The sequence below is a fragment of the Danio rerio genome, chromosome 21 (assembly GCF_049306965.1).
Source record: "Danio rerio strain Tuebingen ecotype United States chromosome 21, GRCz12tu, whole genome shotgun sequence".
In the NCBI taxonomy this organism is placed as follows: domain Eukaryota; kingdom Metazoa; phylum Chordata; class Actinopteri; order Cypriniformes; family Danionidae; genus Danio; species Danio rerio.
The window spans coordinates 14,526,552-14,552,311 of NC_133196.1; the positions used below are offsets into that span (position 1 = coordinate 14,526,552).

General features: G+C 36.6%; 1 protein-coding gene across 50 annotated transcripts in view; it reads left to right on the top strand.

Annotated features, from left to right (window-relative positions):
* sptan1 (spectrin alpha, non-erythrocytic 1) overlaps positions 1 to 25,760 on the top strand; it is a 67,593-nt gene that overhangs the window by 2,519 nt on the left and 39,314 nt on the right. For 22 of the 50 annotated variants that reach the window (XM_073934537.1, XM_073934551.1, XM_073934557.1 and 19 more), the window contains exons 2-21: positions 11,708 to 11,947; positions 12,526 to 12,651; positions 13,542 to 13,682; positions 13,799 to 14,079; positions 14,873 to 15,017; positions 15,947 to 16,101; positions 16,215 to 16,350; positions 17,801 to 17,902; positions 17,979 to 18,116; positions 18,226 to 18,336; positions 18,433 to 18,510; positions 18,653 to 18,808; positions 18,960 to 19,164; positions 19,575 to 19,756; positions 19,856 to 20,099; positions 20,233 to 20,355; positions 20,489 to 20,706; positions 22,555 to 22,647; positions 22,746 to 22,880; positions 23,911 to 24,059. In XM_073934537.1, coding sequence (XP_073790638.1) covers positions 11,711 to 11,947; positions 12,526 to 12,651; positions 13,542 to 13,682; positions 13,799 to 14,079; positions 14,873 to 15,017; positions 15,947 to 16,101; positions 16,215 to 16,350; positions 17,801 to 17,902; positions 17,979 to 18,116; positions 18,226 to 18,336; positions 18,433 to 18,510; positions 18,653 to 18,808; positions 18,960 to 19,164; positions 19,575 to 19,756; positions 19,856 to 20,099; positions 20,233 to 20,355; positions 20,489 to 20,706; positions 22,555 to 22,647; positions 22,746 to 22,880; positions 23,911 to 24,059 — 3,155 coding nt within the window. In that variant the 5' untranslated portion in view covers positions 11,708 to 11,710. 50 annotated transcript variants of the gene reach the window in all.

Sequence of the window (25,760 nt, forward strand, 5' to 3'; positions counted from 1 at the left end):
GTAAATAAACAGAATTAATGATAGGCTAAAAATCTGCAGAATTCTGTGCGCAGATTCCATGTGGGCCTAATCATATGTCATTAAGTTATATAGAAGTTGATTTTTATGTTAATAGAAGCTTTGTGTGAACATGACACTGATATTATTCAGTTGAAAATATGCTTTCTAAGGGTCCAGTTACACAGAATGTGTTCTAAGTAAACTTGCTCTTGATGATTGTGTTTTTACCTGTTGTGCTGAACGGTTTTAAGAACAGTCAAGAACGGTTCCATAGTTTTTCCATATGGATCTGGTATGTCTCAGTGTGGAATTACAGGCATGGTTAGACAAATGTGCTGAAAAGTTATGCTGTGTTCACACCAGACGTGGAAGGCGCGTCAAGCCAGAGTAATTTACATGTTAAGTCAATGCAAACGCGCGAATAGACATCCTGCGACGCGATACGCGCGAATGGCGCGCCATGAATATGAAGCTAGTCACTGGGCAGACAGACAGCTGGCTAAGTGGAAGCATGCTATTTGTTTATTGTATGTAATTCGACAAAGTAAACATCAGAAAAAAAGGAGTACCAATCATTTTTCATATCGCTGTTACGTTACCAAGCAAATAACTGACACAATTGTGTTACATTCCAGTTTTTTCAGTTGATATTTTTTTTAACTCATGGACCTCTGACTTTGAATGAGAAATTAAACCAGAGAAAATTTCCATGTCAAAGAAGACAGCACCTCAAAACCCCCCAACCTATTTCATCATCAACATCAAGGGTCAATGTGTTTTATCAGCATGCTTTTCTGAAAAGTTCCCTTTAGCAGGCTATTTAGAACTTCCGAAACAAACTCCAATCAAACTTTAGGCCTGATTTTCTTCAAATGGATGTGACAGCACTTCTTTTTTCCTATGGTGCGTCATAGTTTTTTTTTATGTGCTCACTCACAAAATAAATTGGTCCTTTTTCATCATTCTAATGATGATGAAATAGGTTGGGGCGTTTTAAGGCGCTGTCATCTTTGACATGGAAATCTTCTCTGGTTTAATATCTCATTCAAGGTCAACGTTCCATGAGTTTTAAAATTAAGACAAACTCCTTTTAATTGCAATAAAAATATAAACTGGTTAGGACGAATACTCTTTTTAACATTGAAAAGAGACCTTTTTTCACGTGTTGCTGCCTTGCGTGTAGTTAGGACACAATGCAAGGCTGTAGATGATAGAAAACAGGCCAAACACAGCATGTGGTGCCTTTATCTGTTCTGGTTTCAGGTTGCATCCTGGTGAAACACAAACCTGAAGTGATCTCCTTAATTCACCAGCCTCTAAAGGGAGACCCTTATTTCATATTCATGACTACACTGTCACTGATAGATATCAGATGGAATGTTTCCTGTGGTCTGTTTTGTGTTACAGCATTGCACGAGCTGCCATAATACTTAACTCTTGATTTTACTAAAAAGCTGATGTGCATTTCTCCCAATGACCTCAATCTTAATGTCTTAACCAATAAACCTGTTTTACATTACGCCTTGTAGCCATCCCAGACACACCTGTTACCATGTCCAAGTTTCTAAAACCCAAACTAAAGGTAAAATATGTGGGTTTGTGTGTGTGTGTGTGTCTCTCTGTGTTCTGCCCTGATTTGTTGTGTAGAGAAAATCAGCTGAGAGTGTTTGCATTATCAAAGTAGATAGAAAAAACCTTTTAAGTGAAAAGAGAGACGCATGGGCTGGGCTTTACCTTGGCTGTCTCCCCGCGCACCCGTCACTGCAGCGCGGATGCTTTTTTTCTGCACTGCAGCGAAAGGGAGAGGAGATGGTTAGAGAAATGCAGTCACAGAGAGGTTTTGTTTTCTGCAAACTCATGCAGCCGTCACCAATTTAAGAAGCACTATATACCAGGGATGACATGAAGTGACAGGATATTATTATTTTGTAAGGTCTGTTGAAGCTTTTTATATTTAATTGCATGGAGTTGCTGGCTTATTTGAGGTTTTTTGGGTTTGTTGCATGGTTTGTGTGGGTGTGATCTGCATGATGTAGCCTAGTTGACGTGCTGCCATGGATTAAGTCCATTGAAATCTGCCTGCTTGTGATGTTTTTGATCCCTGACAGATGTGATGATAGGTTGCAGTGTTTTTTTTTTCTCTCATTCTATAAAATCATAAATATTGCATGTTTAGGATGTGCTCATTTTAAGTCCATCTTCAATCTCTGGGTTTGTTTAGTGTCAGCTCGTAATCGATAGTCCTTTCAAAAACAGGTTATGCTCTAAGTGCCTCTGTTATATGCCATTTTGCTTATGTTTAATGTGATAATATAGCTGTTTTGTGAATGTAAATGCATGCAAGCTTTCAATTATCGAAATGCATGATAAAGGGAGTTATTGTTTGAAATGAGTCGTAAATCATGAGTAATTCCTGCACAAGCTTATATTTTTTAATCACTAGTCAGTGGTCTTAATTTGTTAACTACGAACAAGGTTTACTTTGAACATTAAACAGGAATGCAAAGTTCTAAGGAAGTGTTAAATATTATAATGAGAATTACATTTTTTAACATTCGCTGCAATTGGCAGACTAATCACAACAATATCTGACCAGTCAGAGCTAAGTAGGCACTTTTAAAAGGAGTGGATTAGACGAGATTGGATCCTTAAACAAATAGTTTCTAAATAGGGCATGATAAATGAGTTATTGCTTGAAATGAGTCGTAAATCGTAATCAATACCTGCAGAAACTTAATTTTGTATCTAATTAATGTTTATCGCTAGTCAGTGGTCTTAATTAGTTGATACGAACAAGGTTTACTTTGAACCTCAAACTGGAATGCAAAGTTCTAAGAAAGTGTTAAATATTGTAATGAGAATTTAATCTTTTAACATTCGCTGCAAGTGGTAGACTAATCACAACAGCCTATCTCACCAGTCAGAGCTGAGTAGGCACATTTTAAAGGAGTGGATTAGACGAGATTGGATCCTTAAACAAATAGTTCCTGATTAGGGTATGATAAATGGAGTTATTGCTTGAAATGAGGCAAAAAACGTGAGTAATTCCTTCGCAAACTTAATTTTGTAATAAATTAATATTTATCGCTAGTCAGTGGTCTTATTTAGTTGATTACAAACAAGTTTTACTTTGAAGCTCAAACAGGAATGCAAAGTTCTAAGGAAGTGTTAAATATTATAATCAGAATTCAATTTTTTAATATTCGCTGCAAGTGGTAGACCAATCACAACAGCCTTTCTGAGCAATTACAGCCGAGTAGGCATTTTCTAAAGGAGTGGTTTAGATGAGATTGGATTCCTAAACAAATAGTTTCTAATTTGGGCTTCACAATATGTCATTTCAGCATTGATATCGCAATGTGCGCATCTGCAGAAGTCGCATTGCAAGATATGCAATGTTGAGTCTGAATTATAGTTGACCAGGAGCAACAGAATTGTATTTAATTTATTTACATGGGTTTAATGCAAACCTACTTTTTGTAATTGAGTTCTTCTTTTTTTTCTAGTCTAAATATTTACATTTTAAAGCGAAAACAAGATTATTTTACTTAGATGATTTTGCTTGTTTTATAAAAAGGAAATTCTTAATTTTGATTAAATTCTTCTAAAGTTTAAAACAAAACAATACTTTTACCTGATCTAAGAATTTTTAAATATTTGAACTAGAAATAGACGAAGCAAATTAAGAAAAGCTTTTTTTTTTTTTTTTTTTTTTTTTTGCTATTGCGCTTATTCAATTTTTGTACCTGAATAATATTGTTGGACTCCACTGAAAACAGTCAAATATAGCTATTTAAACTGTTATGTGAAATAGGTTTCATATCGCAATAAGTATCGCAGAAAGAAAAAATATTGTGCAGCACTATTTCTGATGCTATAAAAAAAACGTGGGAAAGTTTATTCTTAACAAAAAAATGAAAGTGATTTTGACCCTCAGTGAATGTAAACCTACAGCATGAAGCAAACAAATCAAACTTGGAACAAAATGGTGAAAATGGCGTATAATAGCCAATTTATTCTGTATCTCTGCTAAGATGCTGTTCAGCTTTATAGTTTCTTCGAATGGTTACTATTAGCCAATTGTAATCCTTGGAGACGGCCCACCCGTTTCCTCTAAATTCCTCTGGCCTGCATCCTCCCATTCAGACGTCAGCGCCCCTCGGATACAGATGTGTTACCATGGAAACTTCTAGTCTTTCAGCGTGACCTCACTTAGAACTCACTATTCCCAGTTTGATAGTGGGAGTATGTTTAATGATAAGTGCTTCACTCTTGCTGAACGCTAATGTTTCAGTATGCTGTTGGAGTATGCAGTCCGTCATGTTATGAAAAAATGAAAGCTTGAGGAAATGGGGGTTCTGTTACACCTACTGCATTTCTTACTACTGATAAAAATCCATGAAGCATTATGAGGTTTATATTCTTGCTTGCTGTGTTACCTAATTGTCACTATCACCTAGAAACTGCTGGAAATTTGTGTCACCTTCAAGCATGTGATTATTAATATCCCATCTCTTCTCTGAGAGAATTTAAAGAATGTCTTTTAGAGGACAACCTTATTATCAGGATGGAATGGGAATTGGGGCCTTGTTGCTATTAGAGAGTTCTGATTGTCTGAGTGGAGTGGGAATATCCTGAAATTGTCAAAAAAAAAAAGAAGAAAAAAAAGACTTTGCATGCTGCAAACAATTAGGCATACAGTGGTTCTGGGTTTGTAATATTTTAAATATATTTACAATCTGCATTTTTATAAAGTACAATAATAGGAAAATGTCATGGAAAATCATGTGAACCTTAAATCATATTTATTCAGATATGCTGATTTAGTCTTCACAAAACTTTTGTTTACATTGTTGATAATATATGTGCTGCTTCATAATGTTGTGGAAACATGAAACATTCTGAATTATTCAAACTTAAGTTTAAAGAAACAGTTATTACAGGTAATTGGAAAACGTGTGTAATATAAAAGTAGTTTCTGCATGGTATGGCACACTTTGCACTTTAGTACAGCTGACTTTTGGAGGCTTTTCCACTATGTTTCTTGCCCTTATACCTCTTTTATTTATTTATTTATTTATTTGTTAAATACCTCCTTGGGTGAGGTTATAAGAAAGCTGTACCACTACCAAAATGTAATGTATACACTTCGCTGATTGGTCAGAGAAGTAAGACTACCAGTGTCATACTCGGCATACTCAGCATGATACACCAAACCCACTGTTGTTAGTTTGCACGACCAAACCATATTTATACCACTGCAACAAAAAGACAATTGAAATCGCAGTATTGTTTTCAGTAGAAAAGGTTCTGAAGTCCTTGTTGGTATCTTGGGATCGGTTCTAGCAAGCTGGATGGGACAACCTGGAATGAAAAATTATGATGTCACTGCAGGCAGCGCAGCCATAATTAGGGCTGTTTTTCTGTTTTAGAAATTGCGATAGGTGCATAGTTTTTCATTAGAGTGGCAAACTCTATAATTTCTTGTGTCCAAATGCTTTAAATTTAGCCTTTATAACACATGCTTATAGTTGAACATGACTCCACAAGAAACTTTGGTTCCAGGTTAATTATAATTCCATTTTGACCCAATTTGCAAGTTTTGTGATATGACTATTGCATATTCGCATAGTGTGATATTGAAGCTGAAACGATATACAGTGATCCCTCGTTATTTGTGGGATTTATGTTCCAAAAAATAACTCTCAATCTAAATCTGCGAAGTAGTCAGCTTTATTTTTTTACAATTATTCTAAATGTTTTAAAGCTGTAAAACCCCTCAATACACTCTTTATACATATTTCTCAGACAGGTACTTTCACACTCAGTTCAAACCTTTGTAGAAAAATAAGTCCAGTATTATAGAATGACACCATAGATCAAAACCATTTGAACAGAACCACTTTAAACAGTACTAGGCATTGGACGATAACCATTTTCAAGGTATACAGCGGTTTGGAAAAGTCAAGGTTTTAAAACCGGCCAAATATTTTTTTTTACCAAATCTATATATATATATATATATATTATTTTTGTTGTTTAGGACCACATTATCCCAGCAGAAAAGATAACCAAAGTTGCCATTTTAAATTAAGAAATCTTAAAAGTAAAGAAATCTGTGCTTTTTGTTTTGAAGCAAATGAAGACAGCAGAAATCAATGATTTATTTTAATTATTCAGCCTGACATGTTTACTGTAACAAAACATTTTAAATGTTCTCAAAATAAAATATATTGGCTGCGTCCAAAATCGCCTATTACTCAGTAGGTACTGCATTAGAATTTACTACTCGACTGATTAAAAAAAAAGTATGTACTACATCCGCAATTTTATCATGATGACTTGAAACACCTGCTTCACTCTCATTCATAATTTCTCTCATGGTGCATCATGGGATTGCAAAGCGTACATCGGATGCGCACTTCAAAATCTCGCTGGAAGTAGAAGGTCATCCGGGCACTTAACGCATACTATTTTTTCTATTTCTATGAATACTGACGTATTACTCAGCTCGCATTCTGTTTTTAGCATACTATAGAGTATGGAAGTATGCAATTTCGTATGCAGCCATTGTGTTCAAAGTGAAAAAAAGTTCTTGTTTTTTTTACCCAGACATTTAGAAAGAAAATATTTTAGAGCAGTAATCACAATCATGTGAAACTTTGATATTTTTATCCAAGGTTATCATACCGTTAGAATTTTATACCAGCCCATGCCTAGACAGTACTAAACTAATTGCAAACCGAAGTCGAGCAAAACCAAAGCAAGCCATACCTTACCAAGCAGTGGAAAAGCAGCCTTAATGTCACTTTTGATTAATTCATTTTGTTTAATTAATCCTCGCTGAATAAAAGTATTACAATTTTTTAAACAGAATCTTGCTGACCACAAACTTTGATTGTTGGTGCATTCAAAGTTCAACTTCCTTGTTTTTGGTTTGTGGCTTGTGCTCCTCCTGACAATAATGGTTAAGGTTTGACTGGTTTTGCTGTGTATGCAGACCTCAAAACCATGAAATAGTATTGACTTTGTCATGTCATAAAGCTCTTCTAATGGTTGCCTGCTCATAAATCATAAATGGCCACTATATTGCAGGAGTACTAGAGGTTGGACTTTACCCCTCGTCATCATCATGTGTTTGGAATGTGAGAGGCAGTTACTGAAGCACTCTCTGCTGCTCAATGAACGAGCTTGTGGGAAACACAGGGGGAACATTCCAGTGTGCTGCCGGACGGCTGTGTTCTTTCGGATTCAGACTCAAACAAATGATAGAGAGGAACAGGGAGGGAAAAGAACGCATGACTTTGGGTTATCACTAGTACACAGTCGTGTTTAGAGGCGCTATCTGTTGCTACAGCTGGACTGCAGTGAGGCTCTTGTGAACAAGTAGCTTTGTATTCCCGGTGAGTTTTAGCACGTTTGTTTTTGAGCATTTAACCTCTGATTATAATGTTAAAGCATCTAGAAATCAATGTCACAATTTAAGGACTCAGCATGTTTTTAAAAAGAGATCAAGCTAGCATTTCTGTTGACTTTTGATCTATACATGGGTGTGGCCTATTGCGTCTTTATTTCCAGCACACATTTGCTTGCCTAATTTAACAGTACAGATCTGTGGCCGTGACATCTATCGGTCTGACTAAAACCAGGTTGAGCTGCTCGTAATCCCTTGTCTGATGTGAGCAGACATTGAGACCAGATTGTTTGGGAGAGGCTGGAAAGGGGGGGGAAGGGTGGCATACATCCAGCTGATCTGGACAAAAACCGGACGTGTCCACTGCGCATTAGATCATCGCTCATTCAGTCCATTTCTCATCTGGATGTTTAGTTGTTTTTTGAGAGGCTATGATTGAGTCTAATGCATTGACCATTAGCTAATCACTTCCTCATCTGCTTCTTCATCTGCTTTCTCTGTCCCAGCCTCTTGTCGTTATATCAAGCGGATGTTTTATACGTATAGCAGCCATTTACTAGGCTAATATCCTGTGTATGATTAGCCAATTTTTCATTAGCCATTGCTATTTTTGTCTCTTTCATATTTAGGATTATCATTCAGCCCCCACATCCCATCCCCTTAAATTCTTCTCTCTTTTTTTTGTATTGACCTGGAGTGTCATGGTGAAAAACTGGGAGTTCTGGCTAGCATAACAATAGACCGTATTGATCCAGGCTGACAGTGCATTACATGGCTGACTCCATAGTCTGAACTCTCTTCACATTGTTAAAAGAGTCATTTTGTTTTCCTGATCTTGGATTAGCCCGAACCCTGTCTAAATGTGTCTTATGATGGACTCGCTTCAGCTAATGGAGCACATGATGCTTAAATGATCTTTGCATGTGATGCCAGACAACATCCATACAACGACAGTGTTGAAAAATGTGATGTATGCTTTTGTTTCCCCTGCTGAAAGGAAATATTCTATATAAGAAGTTTGAAACCCAATTTTTAAATATTGAATGGAATTTATCACTTGGGCTGAAATACAGTGTATGACTTTTTGTATGAATGAATTAATAATATGAATTTTGTCCCATGGTTTGCAGTCTGATACTATCCGCTTGTTCAGAGTGACGTCACGCAAAGCAGTTTCTAGGTCTAAGCGCTCTATCAAACTGTATGGGAAACTCATCAAATAGTAATAATAAACACTTACAAAGTGCTGTAATACTTTCAAAAATCAAGGTCACAATACATATATCCATGCCTAATATACGATGGCCAGAAAGTGATAAATTTTTTTATAAATTGTTAAAATATTGGTGTTTGTGATGCAGCCACACTGTCTGTCCAGAGACTGATGTGCACACTATGATTTTTATGTAATTCACTTTAATGTTTGATGGGACTAAAAAGTGGTCATAAATAAATATTTTCTCAATTCAAATGAGTAGCGGCTAGGACCTGGAAACAGTATTTTATACGTCACGACTGAACAAGCGGATTTAGGTTGATATTTGTTGAAAGTCATCTACAATCTGCTGATTTTTTTTTTTTTTTTTTTTGGACAGTTGGAGTTGACTGTTTTTACAAAAAAATTGCATACTACATCATGTGCACAGTAGGCATGGGCTGGTAATTCTGACAGTATGATAACTTTGCATAAAAATATCACGGTATCACAGTACTGTTTACACTGCTCTATGCTGTTTTAAAATGTCTGGGCAAAAAAAAAAAAAAAACATTTTCCCCACTAAACAAAATATATTTTATTTAAAAAAAACATTTAAAATATTTTGGAACAGTAGCTTTTGATGTGGAGGGTCCTTTTCATCTGGAGATACTGTTTCCCTAAAAATATATATATATATATATTTATAGTTCTAAAAAACATGTTAATGGTTTAACAACATTTTGGTAGTTTTAAAATCCTGGCTTTTCCAAACCGCAGTTAACCTTGACAACAGTTAGCGTCCCATGTCTAGTGCACAGACTTAGTTGGAGGATATTATCGGCCCTGTTTACACCTGGTATTTAGATGCATTTTTGTCATGTTTGTTAGTCATTTTGTAGTTCTTTGTTTCTTGTTCTGCAGTTTTGTAGCCATCAAACTAGAAATGAAAGCTGCCACTGCTTTCTATATTGTTTTCTGCTGTCCATGTAAGGTTTTATTTTGCAATGTTATATCTAAAAATCCAAAAATGCCCATATAAACACTCACCCATAGACTCCGAAATCAAGAAAGTGGACAAAAGAGACCAATTAAAATGCTTGATGTTACAGGGAATGTCTCTGTTATTTAGTAAGTGATTTAGAATGTATTTTTTTAGTATATTCGAGTGTCACAATCTTGTGACTAGTTTGTTCTTGGCATGAAAACAGTTAGTTATAATAGCTTATAAAATAAATAAAAGCCCTCACAGAAATAGTTAAGATTGCCACAAAGAATGTTCAGCTGTTCACTTGTCATTGTGGAATGGCTCCAGATGTTCACGCCAGCATGTGAGGTGAATTCGTAAACTCTTTGTCCACTCAGTTTTTTTTTAACACCATTATGAAGATTATTTGTATTTGAAACAGGGCCAGATGTGTCCGACTGCATTAATCAGGAAGATTTATCATCCTCTTCTCGGACTCCTCAGAAATGGACCAGCAGCTGATTTTGCATTCCCAGAAATCCAGTCGTCTGGGACTGAATCTTTCTGTGAATCAACTCTCAATTCTACTGACATACCAGCACTCTAGTCATTGTATTAAATAATTACTGATAATAACTAGTAGTAATCCTAATAACTCATCAGGGCTTTATTAGAAACTATAAAGTCTTATCTAAATATTATTAAGTACATTTTTCTAGTGTTTCTAATTTCAACACCAATCTAGTTTTGCTTCACATGACACCAAATTGACAATTTCTCTGGCACAGAACTGCCTTTTCTGCAGCGGAAACATGTGTAATGCTCTAGATTGTACAACTATGTTCTATTGGTTGAAAATGAGTTATAGATGTTGTAACCTAAGCGTTATAACATTAGAGACGCTATAATCTTTTCACGACCCATTTTCCTCCACTTTAGTTCAGTCCTTCCACCCTCAAATACAGCTGAAATCACACTGTCCCTCTTCCCTACTGACAGTAAAGGACAGATGCAGTTGGATCGGGCTGGGCGTGTTTTTGGATTTGCTGGGGGTTGTGTTGAGAGTCAGCAGGGGGCTGATGGCAGCATTCTCTTTGTGTTGGTTGGTTTTAGATGCGTGAGGAATTTCCGCCTGGCCCCCCCATGTGCTCAGCTGTTGGCTATGGCTGGGGAGAGTTGTGTCTCGTATGTCCGCCTGGATTTAAAGTCCCTGTAAAATCAAATAAAAGTTTTTTTTAGATGTTAGTATCACCGTGTTAGTCTTAAGGATATCTGTAAGCAAGTGTGCACCTAAACGGTGACAATTTACATTAAGAAGATATAAACATAAAAAGTTTGAAATTTGTCACTTCAGCCTAAATGGATTATTGATTTATTTATTTTTTGACATCACCTCGTTCTTCTGTTTCTCATCAAATATTTTAACCAATCAAATGCTCTATAGTATATGAAATGCCCCACCCCCTTCAAGACACTTCTTATTTGATGCGTTTAAGCTCAATGACTTCCACTGGCAGAGTGGTGATAAAAACGAAATGCTATTGGCTGTTTGTTTAAAAGGGGAGGAGTCACTCTTTTCCACCCTGTTTTATGTTTCAGTTGAAATTGTTACACATTTTTGGCAACAATAGCTTAGTGGTTAGAGTGTCGACACATAGTACTAAGTTGCTGACAGCGACCCAAGTTCGATTCCTGACTCGAGGTCCTTTGCCGACCCTTCTCTCAGCTCCACATACTTTCCTGTCTGTAATCTTCACTGTCCTGTCTATTAAAGGTGAAATCCACGGAAAAAAAATAAATTGTCACACATATTGAACAAAAATGCTCAAAGTTTAGACTTTGAGTGAGTTTTTGTACCATGCAGATTTTGTAGTGCCAATTTTCATTTATATCAATTCAAAATACTTATAATGGCAGTTTTTTTATTTTTTAACTTGTCATTATATTATATTATGTTACTCAAATGTTTTTGAGAAAATTCTCGTGTGCATTTTTCTTATTAGGAAGCCACACTGAGGTTCTTCAAAAATGTTTTCATGTTGTCTGCTTACTAATTCAAAATGAAGTTAGAAAAACCTTTACATTTGAAAGGTTCATCTATTAAACTTTTTTTTTTTTGCCCCACTTTCAGAAAATGGATATCAGTGGAGTCAAGGTTTTAGAGACGGCAGATGACATCCAAGAGCGCCGACAGCAGGTTCTGGACCGGTACCGTCGCTTCAAGGAGCTGTCTGTGGTGCGCAGACAGAAACTCGAAGACTCTTACCGGTTCCAGTTCTTCCGTCGGGATGCAGATGAACTTGAGAAATGGATCCAAGAGAAGCTACAGATTGCCTCTGATGAGAACTACAAGGACCCCAGTAACCTGCAGGTGAGAGAAGAAGCAAAGTCTACTTTTCTAAGTCCCCATTGTACTTCGATTCATAAACAACTTGGTAGAATATGTTTAGAGAAATTAAGTCCTAAAATGTGCTGTCAGCTGACTCGCCTCTGATCATAAAGTAACTCTTGTTTTTAAGTTGTAAATTCCTTGATTGGGCTTGTCTGTAATCAGCAGTGAATGACTGTATAGAGTTATTACGTTATAAAAGCTTGAATACTGCAAATGGATAGAAGGGTGTATTTTGTATGATGATAAAATAATTAGAACTAAAATTAGACTTGGCAATGTTCCTTTAAAGAAATTCACTCGACTCAAAAGTGATGTTTGATGTTTGTTCAAACTACTTATTTACATTGAGCTGAAAACACAGTTGTTGAGTTGGTTTTGAGAAAACTTAATTGTTTTTTTCAATCCATTTAACTTTGTAAAAAACTTCACGTTGTCCCAACACATTATTTTACAGTGTCTTTTTTTACAATCTATGTTGTTTAAAAATAAAAAGTTGCATATTATGTCTTCACAATTAATTTCATCTCACACAGCCTTTTTTTTTTACCATCTCTTAGGGAAAGCTCCAGAAACATCAAGCGTTTGAAGCAGAGGTGCAGGCTAACGCCGAGGCCATCATCAAACTGGACGAGACCGGCAACCTCATGATATCCGAGGGCCACTTTGCATCTGAAACCATCCGCGTAAGAGGCTTTTTAATAGATTTACATGATCGTGAAAAGTTGATATTATTTTAACATAATCCCATATGGATCAGTCTTTCACGCCTTACCGGACTTCTCAGCGGCCAATAGTAAAAAGTGTCAATTATGGTGCTTTTATTCAAGTAGGTGTTTGAGTGTGGTGAAACTTCCTGTATATTCAAATGCATGTGCTTTGAAAAACTGGTGTGCAGTGGAGGGTTTTATTTCATTCTTTGAGGCCCCTGATATACTCATGGCAATTTTTATGTACCTGAGCAGCAGTATATTGTTGGTGAACATCTTGATCCCTCCCGCATTTCTATGATTCTTCAACCTCCATGGACTTAACAAGAGAAATAAGTCAGTGAAGATTTTTATTTTCCTATTATATAATTGCCACTGAATTGCAGTTTAAAGATATTGACCAGCCAGACGAAATTTTTCTAAAAAATTTTGCTTCGGGAAAAAGTTTGCTTCGGGAGTTTCGAACAACTTGCTAAAGTAAACATTTCATTAAATGACATTAAACCAGTTTGAGCTGACTTGAATATGGGGGCCTTTATTGAGCCTTTCTATTACTGACTTTCTTTTTTTCTTGACTTTAGCTGTGCTGTCTTTTAAAAAATCACTAGCTATGTTTCCATCCACTTATTTTCATGTGCACTTTTAAATATCGCATAAAATCTGCTTCATGGATATGCCAAGATTTATTAGGAAGTGACTATTAGGTTGTCTTTGACTCATTGGATGGAAAGGGTGCTTTTTTCGCAAATGTTTTATGAGATTTTCCATAATCTCATTTGCATCTTTGGATGGAAACAAAGCTATTGTCTATTAGAAACAGAGCATTTGGTGTGTATCCTAACTGTTTGTCTCTACGTGAAACTCAGACCCGTCTAGAGGAGCTTCACCGTCTGTGGGACTTGCTGCTGCAAAAGACTAAAGAGAAGGGAATCCGTCTCCTGCAGGCCCAAAAACTGGTTCAGTACCTCCGTGAGTGTGAGGATGCCCTAGACTGGATCAGTGACAAGGTAAAAAGCGGCGGTTAGACATGTTCTGTTGTGCAGTAGATAATTTGCGTCAATACAAAAAAATACCAACAACCATGCCTAAAACACACCAACACACAAACAAAATGTTCTTGCAGGAAGCTATTGTCACCTCAGAGGAGCTTGGGCAGGACCTGGAACATGTGGAGGTCTTGCAGAAGAAGTTTGAAGAGTTCCAGACCGATCTGGCAGCCCATGAAGAGCGTGTGAATGAGGTGAACCAGGCAGCCGGCAAACTAACCCAGGAGAACCACCCAGAAGCTGAGCTCATCCTGAAAAAGCAGGAGGAGGTGAACTCCGCCTGGCAGAGGCTGAAGGGCTTGGCTCAGCAGAGGCAGGGCAAGCTGTTTGGAGCTGCTGAAGTGCAGCGTTTCAACCGGTGAGTTAAAGACCATAACATTTTTTGGGGGTTTTTCGAATTTAAAGGGGTGGTTTACTACGATATCACATTTTAAACTTTTGTTGTTGTGCAATGTAGCTTTGTGAACATAAACTACATCTCTGAATCTTAGACGCTCAAAGTTTAATGCAAAAGGATATGTTGGCTTTTACAGAGTTAGCTTAGCGAAGCCTACTGCAAACAAAGTTTGGGACTATAAAAAAAATACATCTGGGTTAATGATGTCATAAACCGTTCAGGTTACACACATACACCCCGGGCAGTGAAGGGGTGTGGCCAGAGGCGCTCTAATGTTATAACGGAGATGCTTCCTGGTGATGTGGAGCTGATCTGCAAATCACAGCACATTATGTTAGCTGACCAATCAGAGCCTCTTAAGGGCGGGTCTTTCAGAAGAACTAGAAAATATGACAGTTGTTTTAGGTCAAAGTAGGATATATGAAAAAAAAAACATGATTTTATACAAATGAAGCATGAGCACACACTGCTTTGCATGCCATAAACACAACCAAGCCTTAAAAATACCCTCTGGACCACCCCTTTAATAACTCTCTGAAGTCCACAGCATTACTATAACAATATTTCTGGCTAATGACCATTAAAAAAAGTATACCTAGTCAGAATACAACCTACTTTAAAGTACTCTAGGATTTAAAGCAACATATGACAGAAATGTAGGATACACCTGTATTGTTTATATCTTTCTTTTGGAACATCCTTATCAGTGCTTTAAATCTATTATAAGTAATAAATATTATTTTCTGTCCTGCAGGGATGTGGATGAGACAATCAGCTGGATTAAGGAGAAGGAGCAGTTGATGGCATCTGATGATTTTGGTCGTGACCTCGCCAGCGTTCAAGCTTTGCTCCGGAAACACGAAGGGCTGGAAAGAGATTTGGCAGCTTTGAATGACAAGGTCAGTCTCGACGAATACACAAATTGCTCCAAAATGTCAGTATTGCAATAACACCCTAATTGTTAAACATTATACTTTTGCAATCACCTATTTTTTTATGTTACCAGACAAGGATTTTTATCTGGAGATACTTTTAAAGGATTTTTAAAAAAATGTGAATCCTTCAAAAATGGTAGAATGTTTGGCAGTGAGTCTTAAACAGTTTTAAAGTTTTATCTTATCTTATTTTATGTAGTATTTTTTTGTTGTTTATGTCTTTTTATTGTTATATACCTATTAAAAGGCTGTTATGTTGCTTAGTTATGGCCCCTGTCATCATCCACATTTCATATTTAATTACCTAATCTGCCATTCATGAGAATCTCCTCGGGTGTTCAGATAATAATGCATTCAGAAGTTAATGTCCAAACACGTCTTTATACAAGTTCTCTTTGTTGTTGTAGATTAAATATAACACACAACATTTTGAAAATGATTTAATATTCAAGTTGACTAGATGTTAATTATTAGTCATTCAAACAACTTTACAGAAACCTCTTTTCTCAATGCTTGATCTCACGTGTCCACCATGTTTGTAGTTTGTTTACACTTTTTACCCGAATTCTGGCCCAACACACAATGTATTGTGGACTATATTAGTGGTTAGAGTATGGATGGTTCTACACTTAAAATTTCTAACTGAAATAGTACATCATCCAGGAATCTTTTGCATACCCTTTCAACATACTATGATTTGGGACATACTAAGTCTATTTTTAATACTATTTAGAATGGATAATATGTGAATTGGGACACATCCTCTCTCTTTCTCTCTCACTCACAATTTGTAAGAGACCTGCCCGTCACATTTATCATTATTTTATTCATGTACATTCATTTAATGTAGATTCTTTTTGACACATGTATGACGTGTGTTTTCCTGTCTGCAGGTAAACACTCTTGGTGGCGAGGCGGACCGTCTGCAGCAAACACACCCCCAGAATGCCACTCAAATCCACCTGAAGAGAGATGAACTCATTACCAACTGGGAGCAGATCCAAACCCTGGCGACTGAGCGACATGCTCGACTTAATGACTCCTACATGTGGGTTCAGACAACTTTTTGCTACTGATCACTACTTCAAATGAAGCTTTTCGTGTTGAACTTGATTTACCCAGTGCCAGTTTGTGACCTTGTGTTTGTTATCTTGTTTCCAGGCTGCAGCGCTTCACTGCAGATTTCCGCGACTTGACGAGCTGGGTGACCGAGATGAAGGCTTTGATCAATGCAGATGAACTGGCCAACGATGTGGCTGGAGCGGAGGCCCTGCTTGATCGCCACCAGGAGCACAAGGTATGAACCCTTATCCCATTTCCGGCAGTGTTGTGCGATATATGAAATCTTCAGGTCGCCATATCGTCCCCCTGTGAGATTGCTGATACACGATACTTAGCGCATGGGGGCACGGTAGTGTTATGTTTACTTATTTGCTCATTTATTGTATTACCGCAACAGCTTTTATTCCAGAACATTTGAGCTGGTTCTTTTTCGTTTGTTTCATTTTTCAAATAGTTTTATTTAACTTGTTTGTTAATTAAATCCCGTTTTGTTATTTAGCCTATTATTTTTATGCAACAAAGTTGCAAACTAATTTGCTGTAAGACAGTGTAGTGCGCTCACAAGCAGCGCATGTGTCAACTGCAGCTGAGAGAGAGTGCGCATGCAAGAGAGTCGGTCAAGTGATGTTGATGCGAACACCTGAAGCTGTCAAATTATTTGTCGTTAATTTATTAATGATGATGATTAAAAATAATATTACCATTCATTTTATTTAATGATTTTATTAAAACATGTAATAGCTCAACATAAATGCGAAACGAGCTAAATACTGTCTTTAAAATCACCTTAGGTCTTACCTCTGAGCTATATCTTTGCCTATTGCTGATACACTATACTATCGTCAATTTGCACAACCCTAATTTCAGAGTTTTTCAGCTGCGGAAGTCATAGTTGGATTACTTATCGAGCAGTGAATGGTAGAGAAGTTTTTGGAGAGTTTTTGCATTCCAATTTGCCCAAATAACAAAAGAAAAACGACTTAAAAAATGGTTAGAGACTGAAAAGCGGCAACCAGAAGAAAGAACAATGTCATGTTTTCTTGGAAAATGCCTCGCATGTCCCCGCAATAACTTTTTTCTTCTTCTTTTAGTAATTTTATGCAACCATGTTATATGTTATAATACAAAATTTACACTGCATATTACTTTCTGGTCCAAATATCTTATCACGAAGCATTTTCTAGACTTGCAAAAAATAGGGTCTTGTTTTCAGAAATAATAAATCAAAAAGCGTCTGCTAAACGACTAAATGTAAATGTAAAACTGAGTTTTTCCTTAAAACAAGCTAAATAGTCTCATTTTAAAGTGAAAACTAGATTATTCTGGTTACCCCATTGCAGATTATTTAGCTTGTTTTAAGGAAAAACTTTAAGTTTTTGAATTATTATTTCTGAAAGCAAGACAATGTTTTTACTTGTCTGGAAAATTAAAATGATTTAAAGAATTTTAGACATGTAGACTAGAAACAAGACAAACTAAAATTAAGGAAAGCATTTTAGCAACATCTTAAAAAAAGGGTCCATTGTTCTATTGGCATCTAAACAAGTAGACCAACATGGTTTTGTCTGGATTGTATTTTGTGTTTCTTTCCCTGCAACTGTCAGAGTGTGAGTTGGTAAATTAGTAACATCCCATCACTATAGTTTAGGAAGGGAACACTGAATGTCTCTTTAATGTTTTATCAGGGTGAGATCGACGCTCATGAGGACAGTTTCAAATCTACTGATGAGGCCGGTCAGGCACTGCTTAACACTGGACATTATGCTTCTGAGGAAGTCAAAGAAAAAGTGAGTTTGGTCTAAACTAGATTGCTTGCTTATTATCTGAAGAATGTGAAATAACCTATTTTTTTGGGGGTTGTAGCTGGGCATCTTGTCTGAGGAGAAAGTGTCTCTTCTGGAGCTGTGGGAGCTCCGCAGGCAGCAATACGAGCAGTGCATGGACCTGCAGCTCTTTTACAGGGACACTGAGCAGGTTGACAACTGGATGAGCAAGCAGGAGGTAAAGATTTGTGTGCATGAGTTATCTCAACTTATTTTCTCAAGTCGAAAATAAAAAAAAATTAAACATGTTTTCTTAGAACAAAGGTGTTGATCTGTTTTATTTTTAGGCTTTCCTGCTGAATGAAGATCTGGGCGATTCTCTGGACAGTGTTGAGGCTCTTCTAAAGAAACACGAAGACTTTGAGAAATCCCTCAGTGCTCAGGAAGAAAAGATCACTGTAAGAATTGACACACTGGCAATGTACAATACAATTTAAACCTTCCATAATAAACCTCACTCAATTTTACTTTAAATTTTGTACTGAATTATACAGGCGCTGGATGAATTTGCCACCAAACTGATCCAGAACAATCACTACGCCAAGGATGATGTGGCCACCCGCAGAGATGCAGTAAGTGGAGATTAGCAGTGCCCTGAAACGCCCTTCATTTTAACACCGCAAGCACTTTGCTTCCCTCAATTATTGCTGACAGAAGTGCTGAATCACTGGTAATGCTATGATTTAAACACCTTTTTGTTTTTTTCTGCTTCAGCTGCTGAGCAGACGCAACGCTCTTCATGAGCGGGCTCAGTTTCGCCGCGCTGCCCTGGAGGACTCCTTCCATCTGCAGCAGTTCTTCCGAGACTCTGATGAGCTCAAGAGCTGGATTAACGAGAAGATGAAGACCGCCACTGATGAGGCCTACAAGGTATGTCGTTTTGGGAGTTGTTTATTGCACATTTGGGTAAAGTGCTTCTCTCACCATTCATTCATTTATATAGCACCTTACAGGCTTACGTAGCTCCAAAGTGTTTCACATTTCAAAGAAGTACAAAAAACTTTGGTTCCTTTACTTTCAGGATCCATCCAACCTGCAGGGAAAGGTCCAGAAGCACCAGGCCTTCGAGGCTGAGCTTTCTGCCAATCAGAGCCGCATTGATGCACTGCAGAAGTCAGGCCAGGAGCTGGTGGATGGGAAACATTATGCCTCCAGCGAGGTGTCCACCCGAATGGATGAAGTCAGCTCTCAATGGAAGAAGCTTCTGGAGGCAACTGAGCTCAAAGGTTAAGAAGAGTCTACAGCTCTTGAGTGCTTATCTGATTTATTCATCATAAATATGAGGCAAATAGCAGCTTTAAAGGCATAGTTCATCCAGGACTATACATTTTGTCATTGTTTACTCGCCTTTGGTTTCAAACCTGTCTGAGCTTTTTTTTCTGTTAAACTCAAAAGAAAGTATTTTGAAGAAAGCTAAAAACCTGTAATTATTCACTTCCATTGGACAATTTGACTTTCATTGACTATTGGAAGTCAATGGTTACAGGTTTTCAGCTTTCTTCAAAATATCTTTTGTGTTCAACAGAAAAAAGAAATTCATGAAGGTGTATAACCATTTAAACGTAAGTAAACAGTGAGTACATTTTCATATTTGGGTTAACTATACTTTTAACAGTATTACAATTTTTCCTTTCAGGGATTAAGTTGCGTGAAGCGAACCAGCAGCAGCAGTTCAATCGCAATGTGGAGGACATCGAGCTTTGGCTGTATGAGGTGGAGGGACATCTGGCCTCTGATGACTTTGGCAAAGACCTGACCAGCGTCCAGAATCTCCAGAAGAAACATGCTCTTCTAGAAGCTGACGTGGCCGCTCACCAGGTAACAATATTTGAAAGATTAACAAATTAACTGATATAAGAGTTCCTATTTTGTTTTCGAAATATCTTAACTGACTGCTTGTTCCTCTTCTCTTGACAGGACCGTATTGATGGCATTACCATCCAGGCCAGGCAGTTCCAAGATGCCGGCCATTTTGATGCTGATAACATCCGGAAAAAACAAGAGGCTCTAGTGGCACGTTATGAGGCCCTGAAGGAGCCCATGGCTGCCCGCAAACAGAAGCTGTCCGACTCTCTGCGCCTTCAGCAACTTTTTAGGGATGTAGAAGATGAGGAGACCTGGATCAGAGAGAAGGAACCCATTGCTTCCTCCACCAACAGAGGTCAGTCTGATTAAAGGATTATTATTATTATTATTATTACACATTATAAATTAAAGTTGATGTTCTACAGACTATCAAAAATCACTATAACCTGTTAATATTTATAAAATGATGATTTTTAATGTCCTGTCAGGAAAAGACCTTATTGGGGTCCAAAACCTTCTGAAGAAACACCAGGCTCTGCAGGCAGAAATCTCTGGCCACGAACCCCGAATCAAGGCTGTTACTCAGAAGGGGGAGGCCATGATTGATGAAGGTACAATTTAATTCTTCCATTTTCAAGACATTGGCTTTGTAATATGCATTGTTTCAGGTTTTAAAAAGTAGTTATTCTTCAAAGTAGAAACATGATAAAAAAAAAATAATAATAATTTTCCCCCAAATTTCAGGTCACTTTGCAGGGGAGGATGTGAAGGCTAAACTACAAGAGCTGCACAACCGCTGGGACGGGCTGAAAGGAAAAGCAGCCCAGCGTAGACAGGATCTGGAGGACTCTCTCCAGGCTCAGCAGTACTTTGCTGATGCCAACGAGGCCGAGTCCTGGATGAGGGAGAAGGAGCCCATTGTAGGAAGCCCTGACTACGGCAAAGATGAGGACTCTGCTGAGGTAAACAACAAGACGACTGGATGCTATCCAGAGTGGGCTACTTTTGGGTTTATAGGAGTAAAATTAGTTTCAGATTTGAGCAAAACATGCAACGTTTTATGAAAGTAGTCCACAGGGTTCATACGGTCGTGGAAAACCTGGAAAAGTCATGGAAATTAGTTATTAAATATCTGTATACTTGAATTAGGACTTGAATCTGACATTACCATATTTAGTATATCTGAGATATATACATATATATGCTATGTATATATATATATATATATATATATACATAGCAATGTAAATACAATTTCACTAGATGATTTAACAGGTTTATTTGGATTGATTGGGGGGATTTTGTAAAAGAGTGAATCTCGAATAATATATAACAAATAAATTTCAATCATAGGTAAAAAAATATGGTAAAGATAAAAGTGCATTATAGTTTCAGGTATTCACTATTTGGAGTCTGCATAGTCTTCATTGTATATTATTTAATCTTTATTAAAGTTATAAAACATTTCCTGTGATTGGATGTTTTAAACTCTGAAATATTGAAATGTTCACAGTCACAGGCCTTAAAGGAACAGCTCACTCAAAGATTCAAATTTACTCACTATTTACTCAAACTTTACTTGATTCAATACTGTAGGAGTTATTAAGTTGTCTTCTTTTTGTGTTCATTTAAAAAAAAAAAGGCAACTAATAAATGTTTGAAACAAGTGTAGGGTGTAATGAAAATGGTAAGTCATGTTTGGGTAAACTGTCTCTTTAAAAATGCTTGCAGATGATAAACTTTTACTCCATTATGATTAAAGTCTATATTAAACTATAATCCCAATATTGCATATCCTGCGATGTGACTATTGCGGATACACGCATTGCAATATCGATGCTGAAACGATATATTGTGCAGCCCTAGCTTGAATATAGGTTAGTTGTCTTTAATTATTTTCTGTCCCTGGCCATAAACTTGCTCTCACATTGTTAGTGCTGTTTAAGCATTATCAAAATCAATTTTACATGGGTATAAAAACAAATTCAAACTAAATATGCTGTTTTATGTTTTATGATTTGCTGTAATAAATTTGAACGTCATTGTTTTTCTTATTATTTACCATGTATACGTAGACATTACATGAAACAGTAGGTCGTGAAGATTTAATTGAAAGTTCTGGAAAAGTCATGAACTTTAGTAGTAAAAATGTGAATGAACACTGAATCCAGTTACTGGGTATAGTAACTGAAAGCAATCCAGTTGTGGTGTGTGCTTTTATATAGCACGTCGAATACACAGCAAGATGTTTTAAAGGGATAGTTCACCCCAAAAAAGAAAGTTGTCACCATCTGCTCACCCTACATTTGTTTCAAACCGGTTTAAGTTTTTTTTCTGTTGAACACAAAATAAAATATCTTGAAGAATGTTGGAAACAAGAAGCCACTAGCTTTTGTAGTATTTTTTTTTTTTTGCCCCCATGAATGCACATGGCTGCATGCTTCCAACATTCTTCGAAATGTCTTGTTTAATCTTCAAACAAAAAAAAACAAAACCGGTTTAAAACAAATAGAGGGTAAACAAATAATGACAGTCTTCTTTTTTGGGTGAACTATCCCTTTAAAACATGTTACGGTGTATTAGAAATGCTATATAAAGCAAACATCACAACTGGATTACTTTTAGTAACTGTAACCAGTAACTTGATTAATTCACATAGTTTAGTAACTCATAAAGGATTGAAAACCACCTGATGAATTATCATTTTTTGTTGAAATACCCCATTAAATCCTGTTTTTTTTTTTTTTTATTGAATCTCTTATGTTGTGGTTTCCTAAAAATGGACTCTGATATCTCATTATCATTAACAGGCTTTGCTGAAGAAGCATGAGGCTCTGATGTCTGATTTGAGTGCATATGGCAGCAGCATCCAGGCCTTGAAAGAAGAAGCTCAGGCCTGCAGAGTAAGACCACATAACAACACTATTGCACAAAGACCAGCAAATAACAGACAACATGTGCCTTTTACATTAATGAAACCTGCTCCTTTTTTCATCGACAGCAACAAGTGGCCCCCACTGATGACGAGACTGGCAAGGAGCTGGTTCTGGCTCTGTACGACTACCAGGAGAAGAGTCCACGTGAGGTCACCATGAAGAAGGGAGACATCCTCACTCTGCTCAACAGCACCAACAAGGTGATTTATTAGGGCATGTGTTACTTATCAAGTGCAAATAACATTCATCTTTTAGTCTGAATCTGTACATTAATGGGAAATAGCAAATGGAATGGGATGAATGTAAAAGCAACAAATTGTATGACGTAATTTTAATAAATTATTATGATTTTGAAAATACACATGATCAGGTAGTACATATGAGATTTAGAATTGGCCGCTCAATAGGTACACATTTATTGAAAGTGGAAGAAATACCTATTTGTGACTTGCGTACAAATATCTTGACGATTAAACATATATTTTTATAGATTGTATATCATTTTAAATGATATTAGGTAAGGTTTTATTTAGGAAACAATTTAAGGGACGTTTAAAAAGGTGTCTTCAGGAGAGGTTTTAGAATATTTATCTCTGATCAAACTCAAAACAACATATGACTTTTTATCAGTGTTATTTAATATTTTATCAGTGTTTGTATGTTATCAGATTTTACTTGGTATATTTTATATTTTGTACATTGTTGTTATTATTTAATTTTTTTTAAATATTTTATCTGTTTTTAGATTTTATCATTTTTTATTTTGTGTATAGTTATTTTTATTTTGTGTTTAATTATTTCAATAGTTTTTTTTTATCAGTGTTTGTATATTTTATTTTGTACAATAACTGATTAAGAAACAGTTGTGATTGTAAATTATACATTTGTTGCCATGAATATAGCCAATGCTGCTGATATGGCATTAAAAGATAAATAAATAAATCCACCCGGTGTATGTTTTGTAATATGATTCCTCTCTCTGTTAAGTATTTTATTGGAAGATTTTTTATGAATTGTATGAAATAAAATGCAGAACATTTTAGAATTTTAATCCTATATTAATGTAAGAAAATCTGATGTAATCTAGCTTGTTTGTTTGTCTGTTTGAATGGGTTTTAATTTTGTTTATTATAATTGTCATATTCTAGATTATTTTAGTCTTGAAGATGAGGTTGCCAATAGGATTATATAAAAGCTATGTTATAATATGAATGGCTATCTTGTTCTCAGGACTGGTGGAAAGTGGAAGTGAACGACAGGCAGGGCTTTGTTCCCGCAGCGTACGTGAAAAAGTTGGACCCGACTCAATCTTCCTCTCGTGAAAATCTGCTGGACGAACAGGGCAGCATCGGTTTGCGACAGGATCAGATTGAGAACCAGTAAGAGTCATTCTGACTTCAGGGTTTTAATCAAAAGATTTGGGTGTGATTGATCACTTTGTTTAATATGCATTCGGGCTGTCAATGTACACAAAAAAAAATTTGGTCAGAAAAAAAATGTACAGGAATACATAAGATATTAACTCTTGAGTGCTGTTGGGGATGTTTTCATCCACTCTGGGGTGATTTTGAGTCTTAATTTGGCCACAACTTTCTCTGTCCCAGCAAATGGAATGAGTTTTGTTGGAAAAAAAAAATTTTTTACACACATTTAAGGAAAATGCTTTGAAATTTTTCAAAAACAACAATACATGCAAATTTACTACCCATTCATTATGTTTGTGGCAGTTTTTTTGCCCCATTGACTTCCATTATAATCACATATTTTGATTGCAAAGTCATGACACCATATTATTAAGTTATTCTTGATTGTTGGTGGTTTTCCCAATTGGGACGAGGTTAAATTTTGTCGTTTTTGCTGCTGATCAACAGTTGCAGTGCAAAAAAAAATTAGTTTCTGGCTTGTATATGGAGTTATATGGAGTATAGTGTGTTTGTGTGTGTGTGTGTGTGTGTGTGTGTGTGTGTGTGTGTGTGTGTGTGTGTGTGTGTGTGTGTGTGTGTGTGTGTGTGTGTGTGTGTGTGTGTGTGTGTGTGTGTGTGTGTGTGTGTGTGTGTGTGTGTGTGTGAGAGAGAGACCTCTTTGCGCACTTTCTTTAAATGTCTGAGAAAAACAAAATAAGCAGCTCAACTCTCATAACATGGTAAACAGTATGTGTATTTATGCACACACACTATAATTTGTTTTTATACTCTATAGAACTTTTATACTATAAAAACCAGAAACTTTTTTTGCCCAGGCCTATCTAAAGGGTTAATGGTACAAATTGGTCCTTTTCCCAACAGAGAAAACCACCAAATATCAAGAATGCATGATTAAATGCTGTCATGGCTTTGCGATCAAAAATGTCATTATAATGGAGGTCAATGGGGCCGAAAGGGTAGTCCATTTGAACAACACACAAGGGTTAAAATATTTTGATGTTAAAGTCAATTATATATCATAATATTACTGTTTTGATTGCATTTTAAATAAAATCAGTTGCCATACTTGTTGAAAAAAGCTACTAATTTACTTCCACTGCATATATATATATATAGGCTAACCATTTTTTAATGGACTAACAGCCCTTATGTGATCATTTATTTGTAGCAATTTTTCTACCTAACGACTCTCATTCCAACAGAATCATGTCTTTTTAACAATCCTTGCATCTTTATTCTTCCTGTAGCTCAAAAAAAGGCATCTGTGTAAAACTAACTTTTAATAATATCTCTGACCCCTCGTTACTCCTCCTTTTTTCTTTTCTTTTCTTGTTTTTTTTTCTCTCTTAATTGAAATGCTTGCATGTGTCTGCTTGACCTGCCCTGTGGCAGGACTGCGGCCACCAAGGAGGTGTGCAGCGTGTCTATGCGCATGAAGCAGGTGGAGGAACTGTGAGTAGGCCCGACCTATGTCATTCATTTGATCCAAGAAGCCTCCATTGTCGCAAGCACTCAATCCTCTCATCCATCTATGGCTTTTCTATCACTTCATATCATTCTATCCTTCTTGTCTCCATCCATCAGTCTGCTCTCTCAGTTCACATTAACTCTTCTATTCCATCAAAGGATAGAAGCTCATCCTGCTCTTCTCAAGAT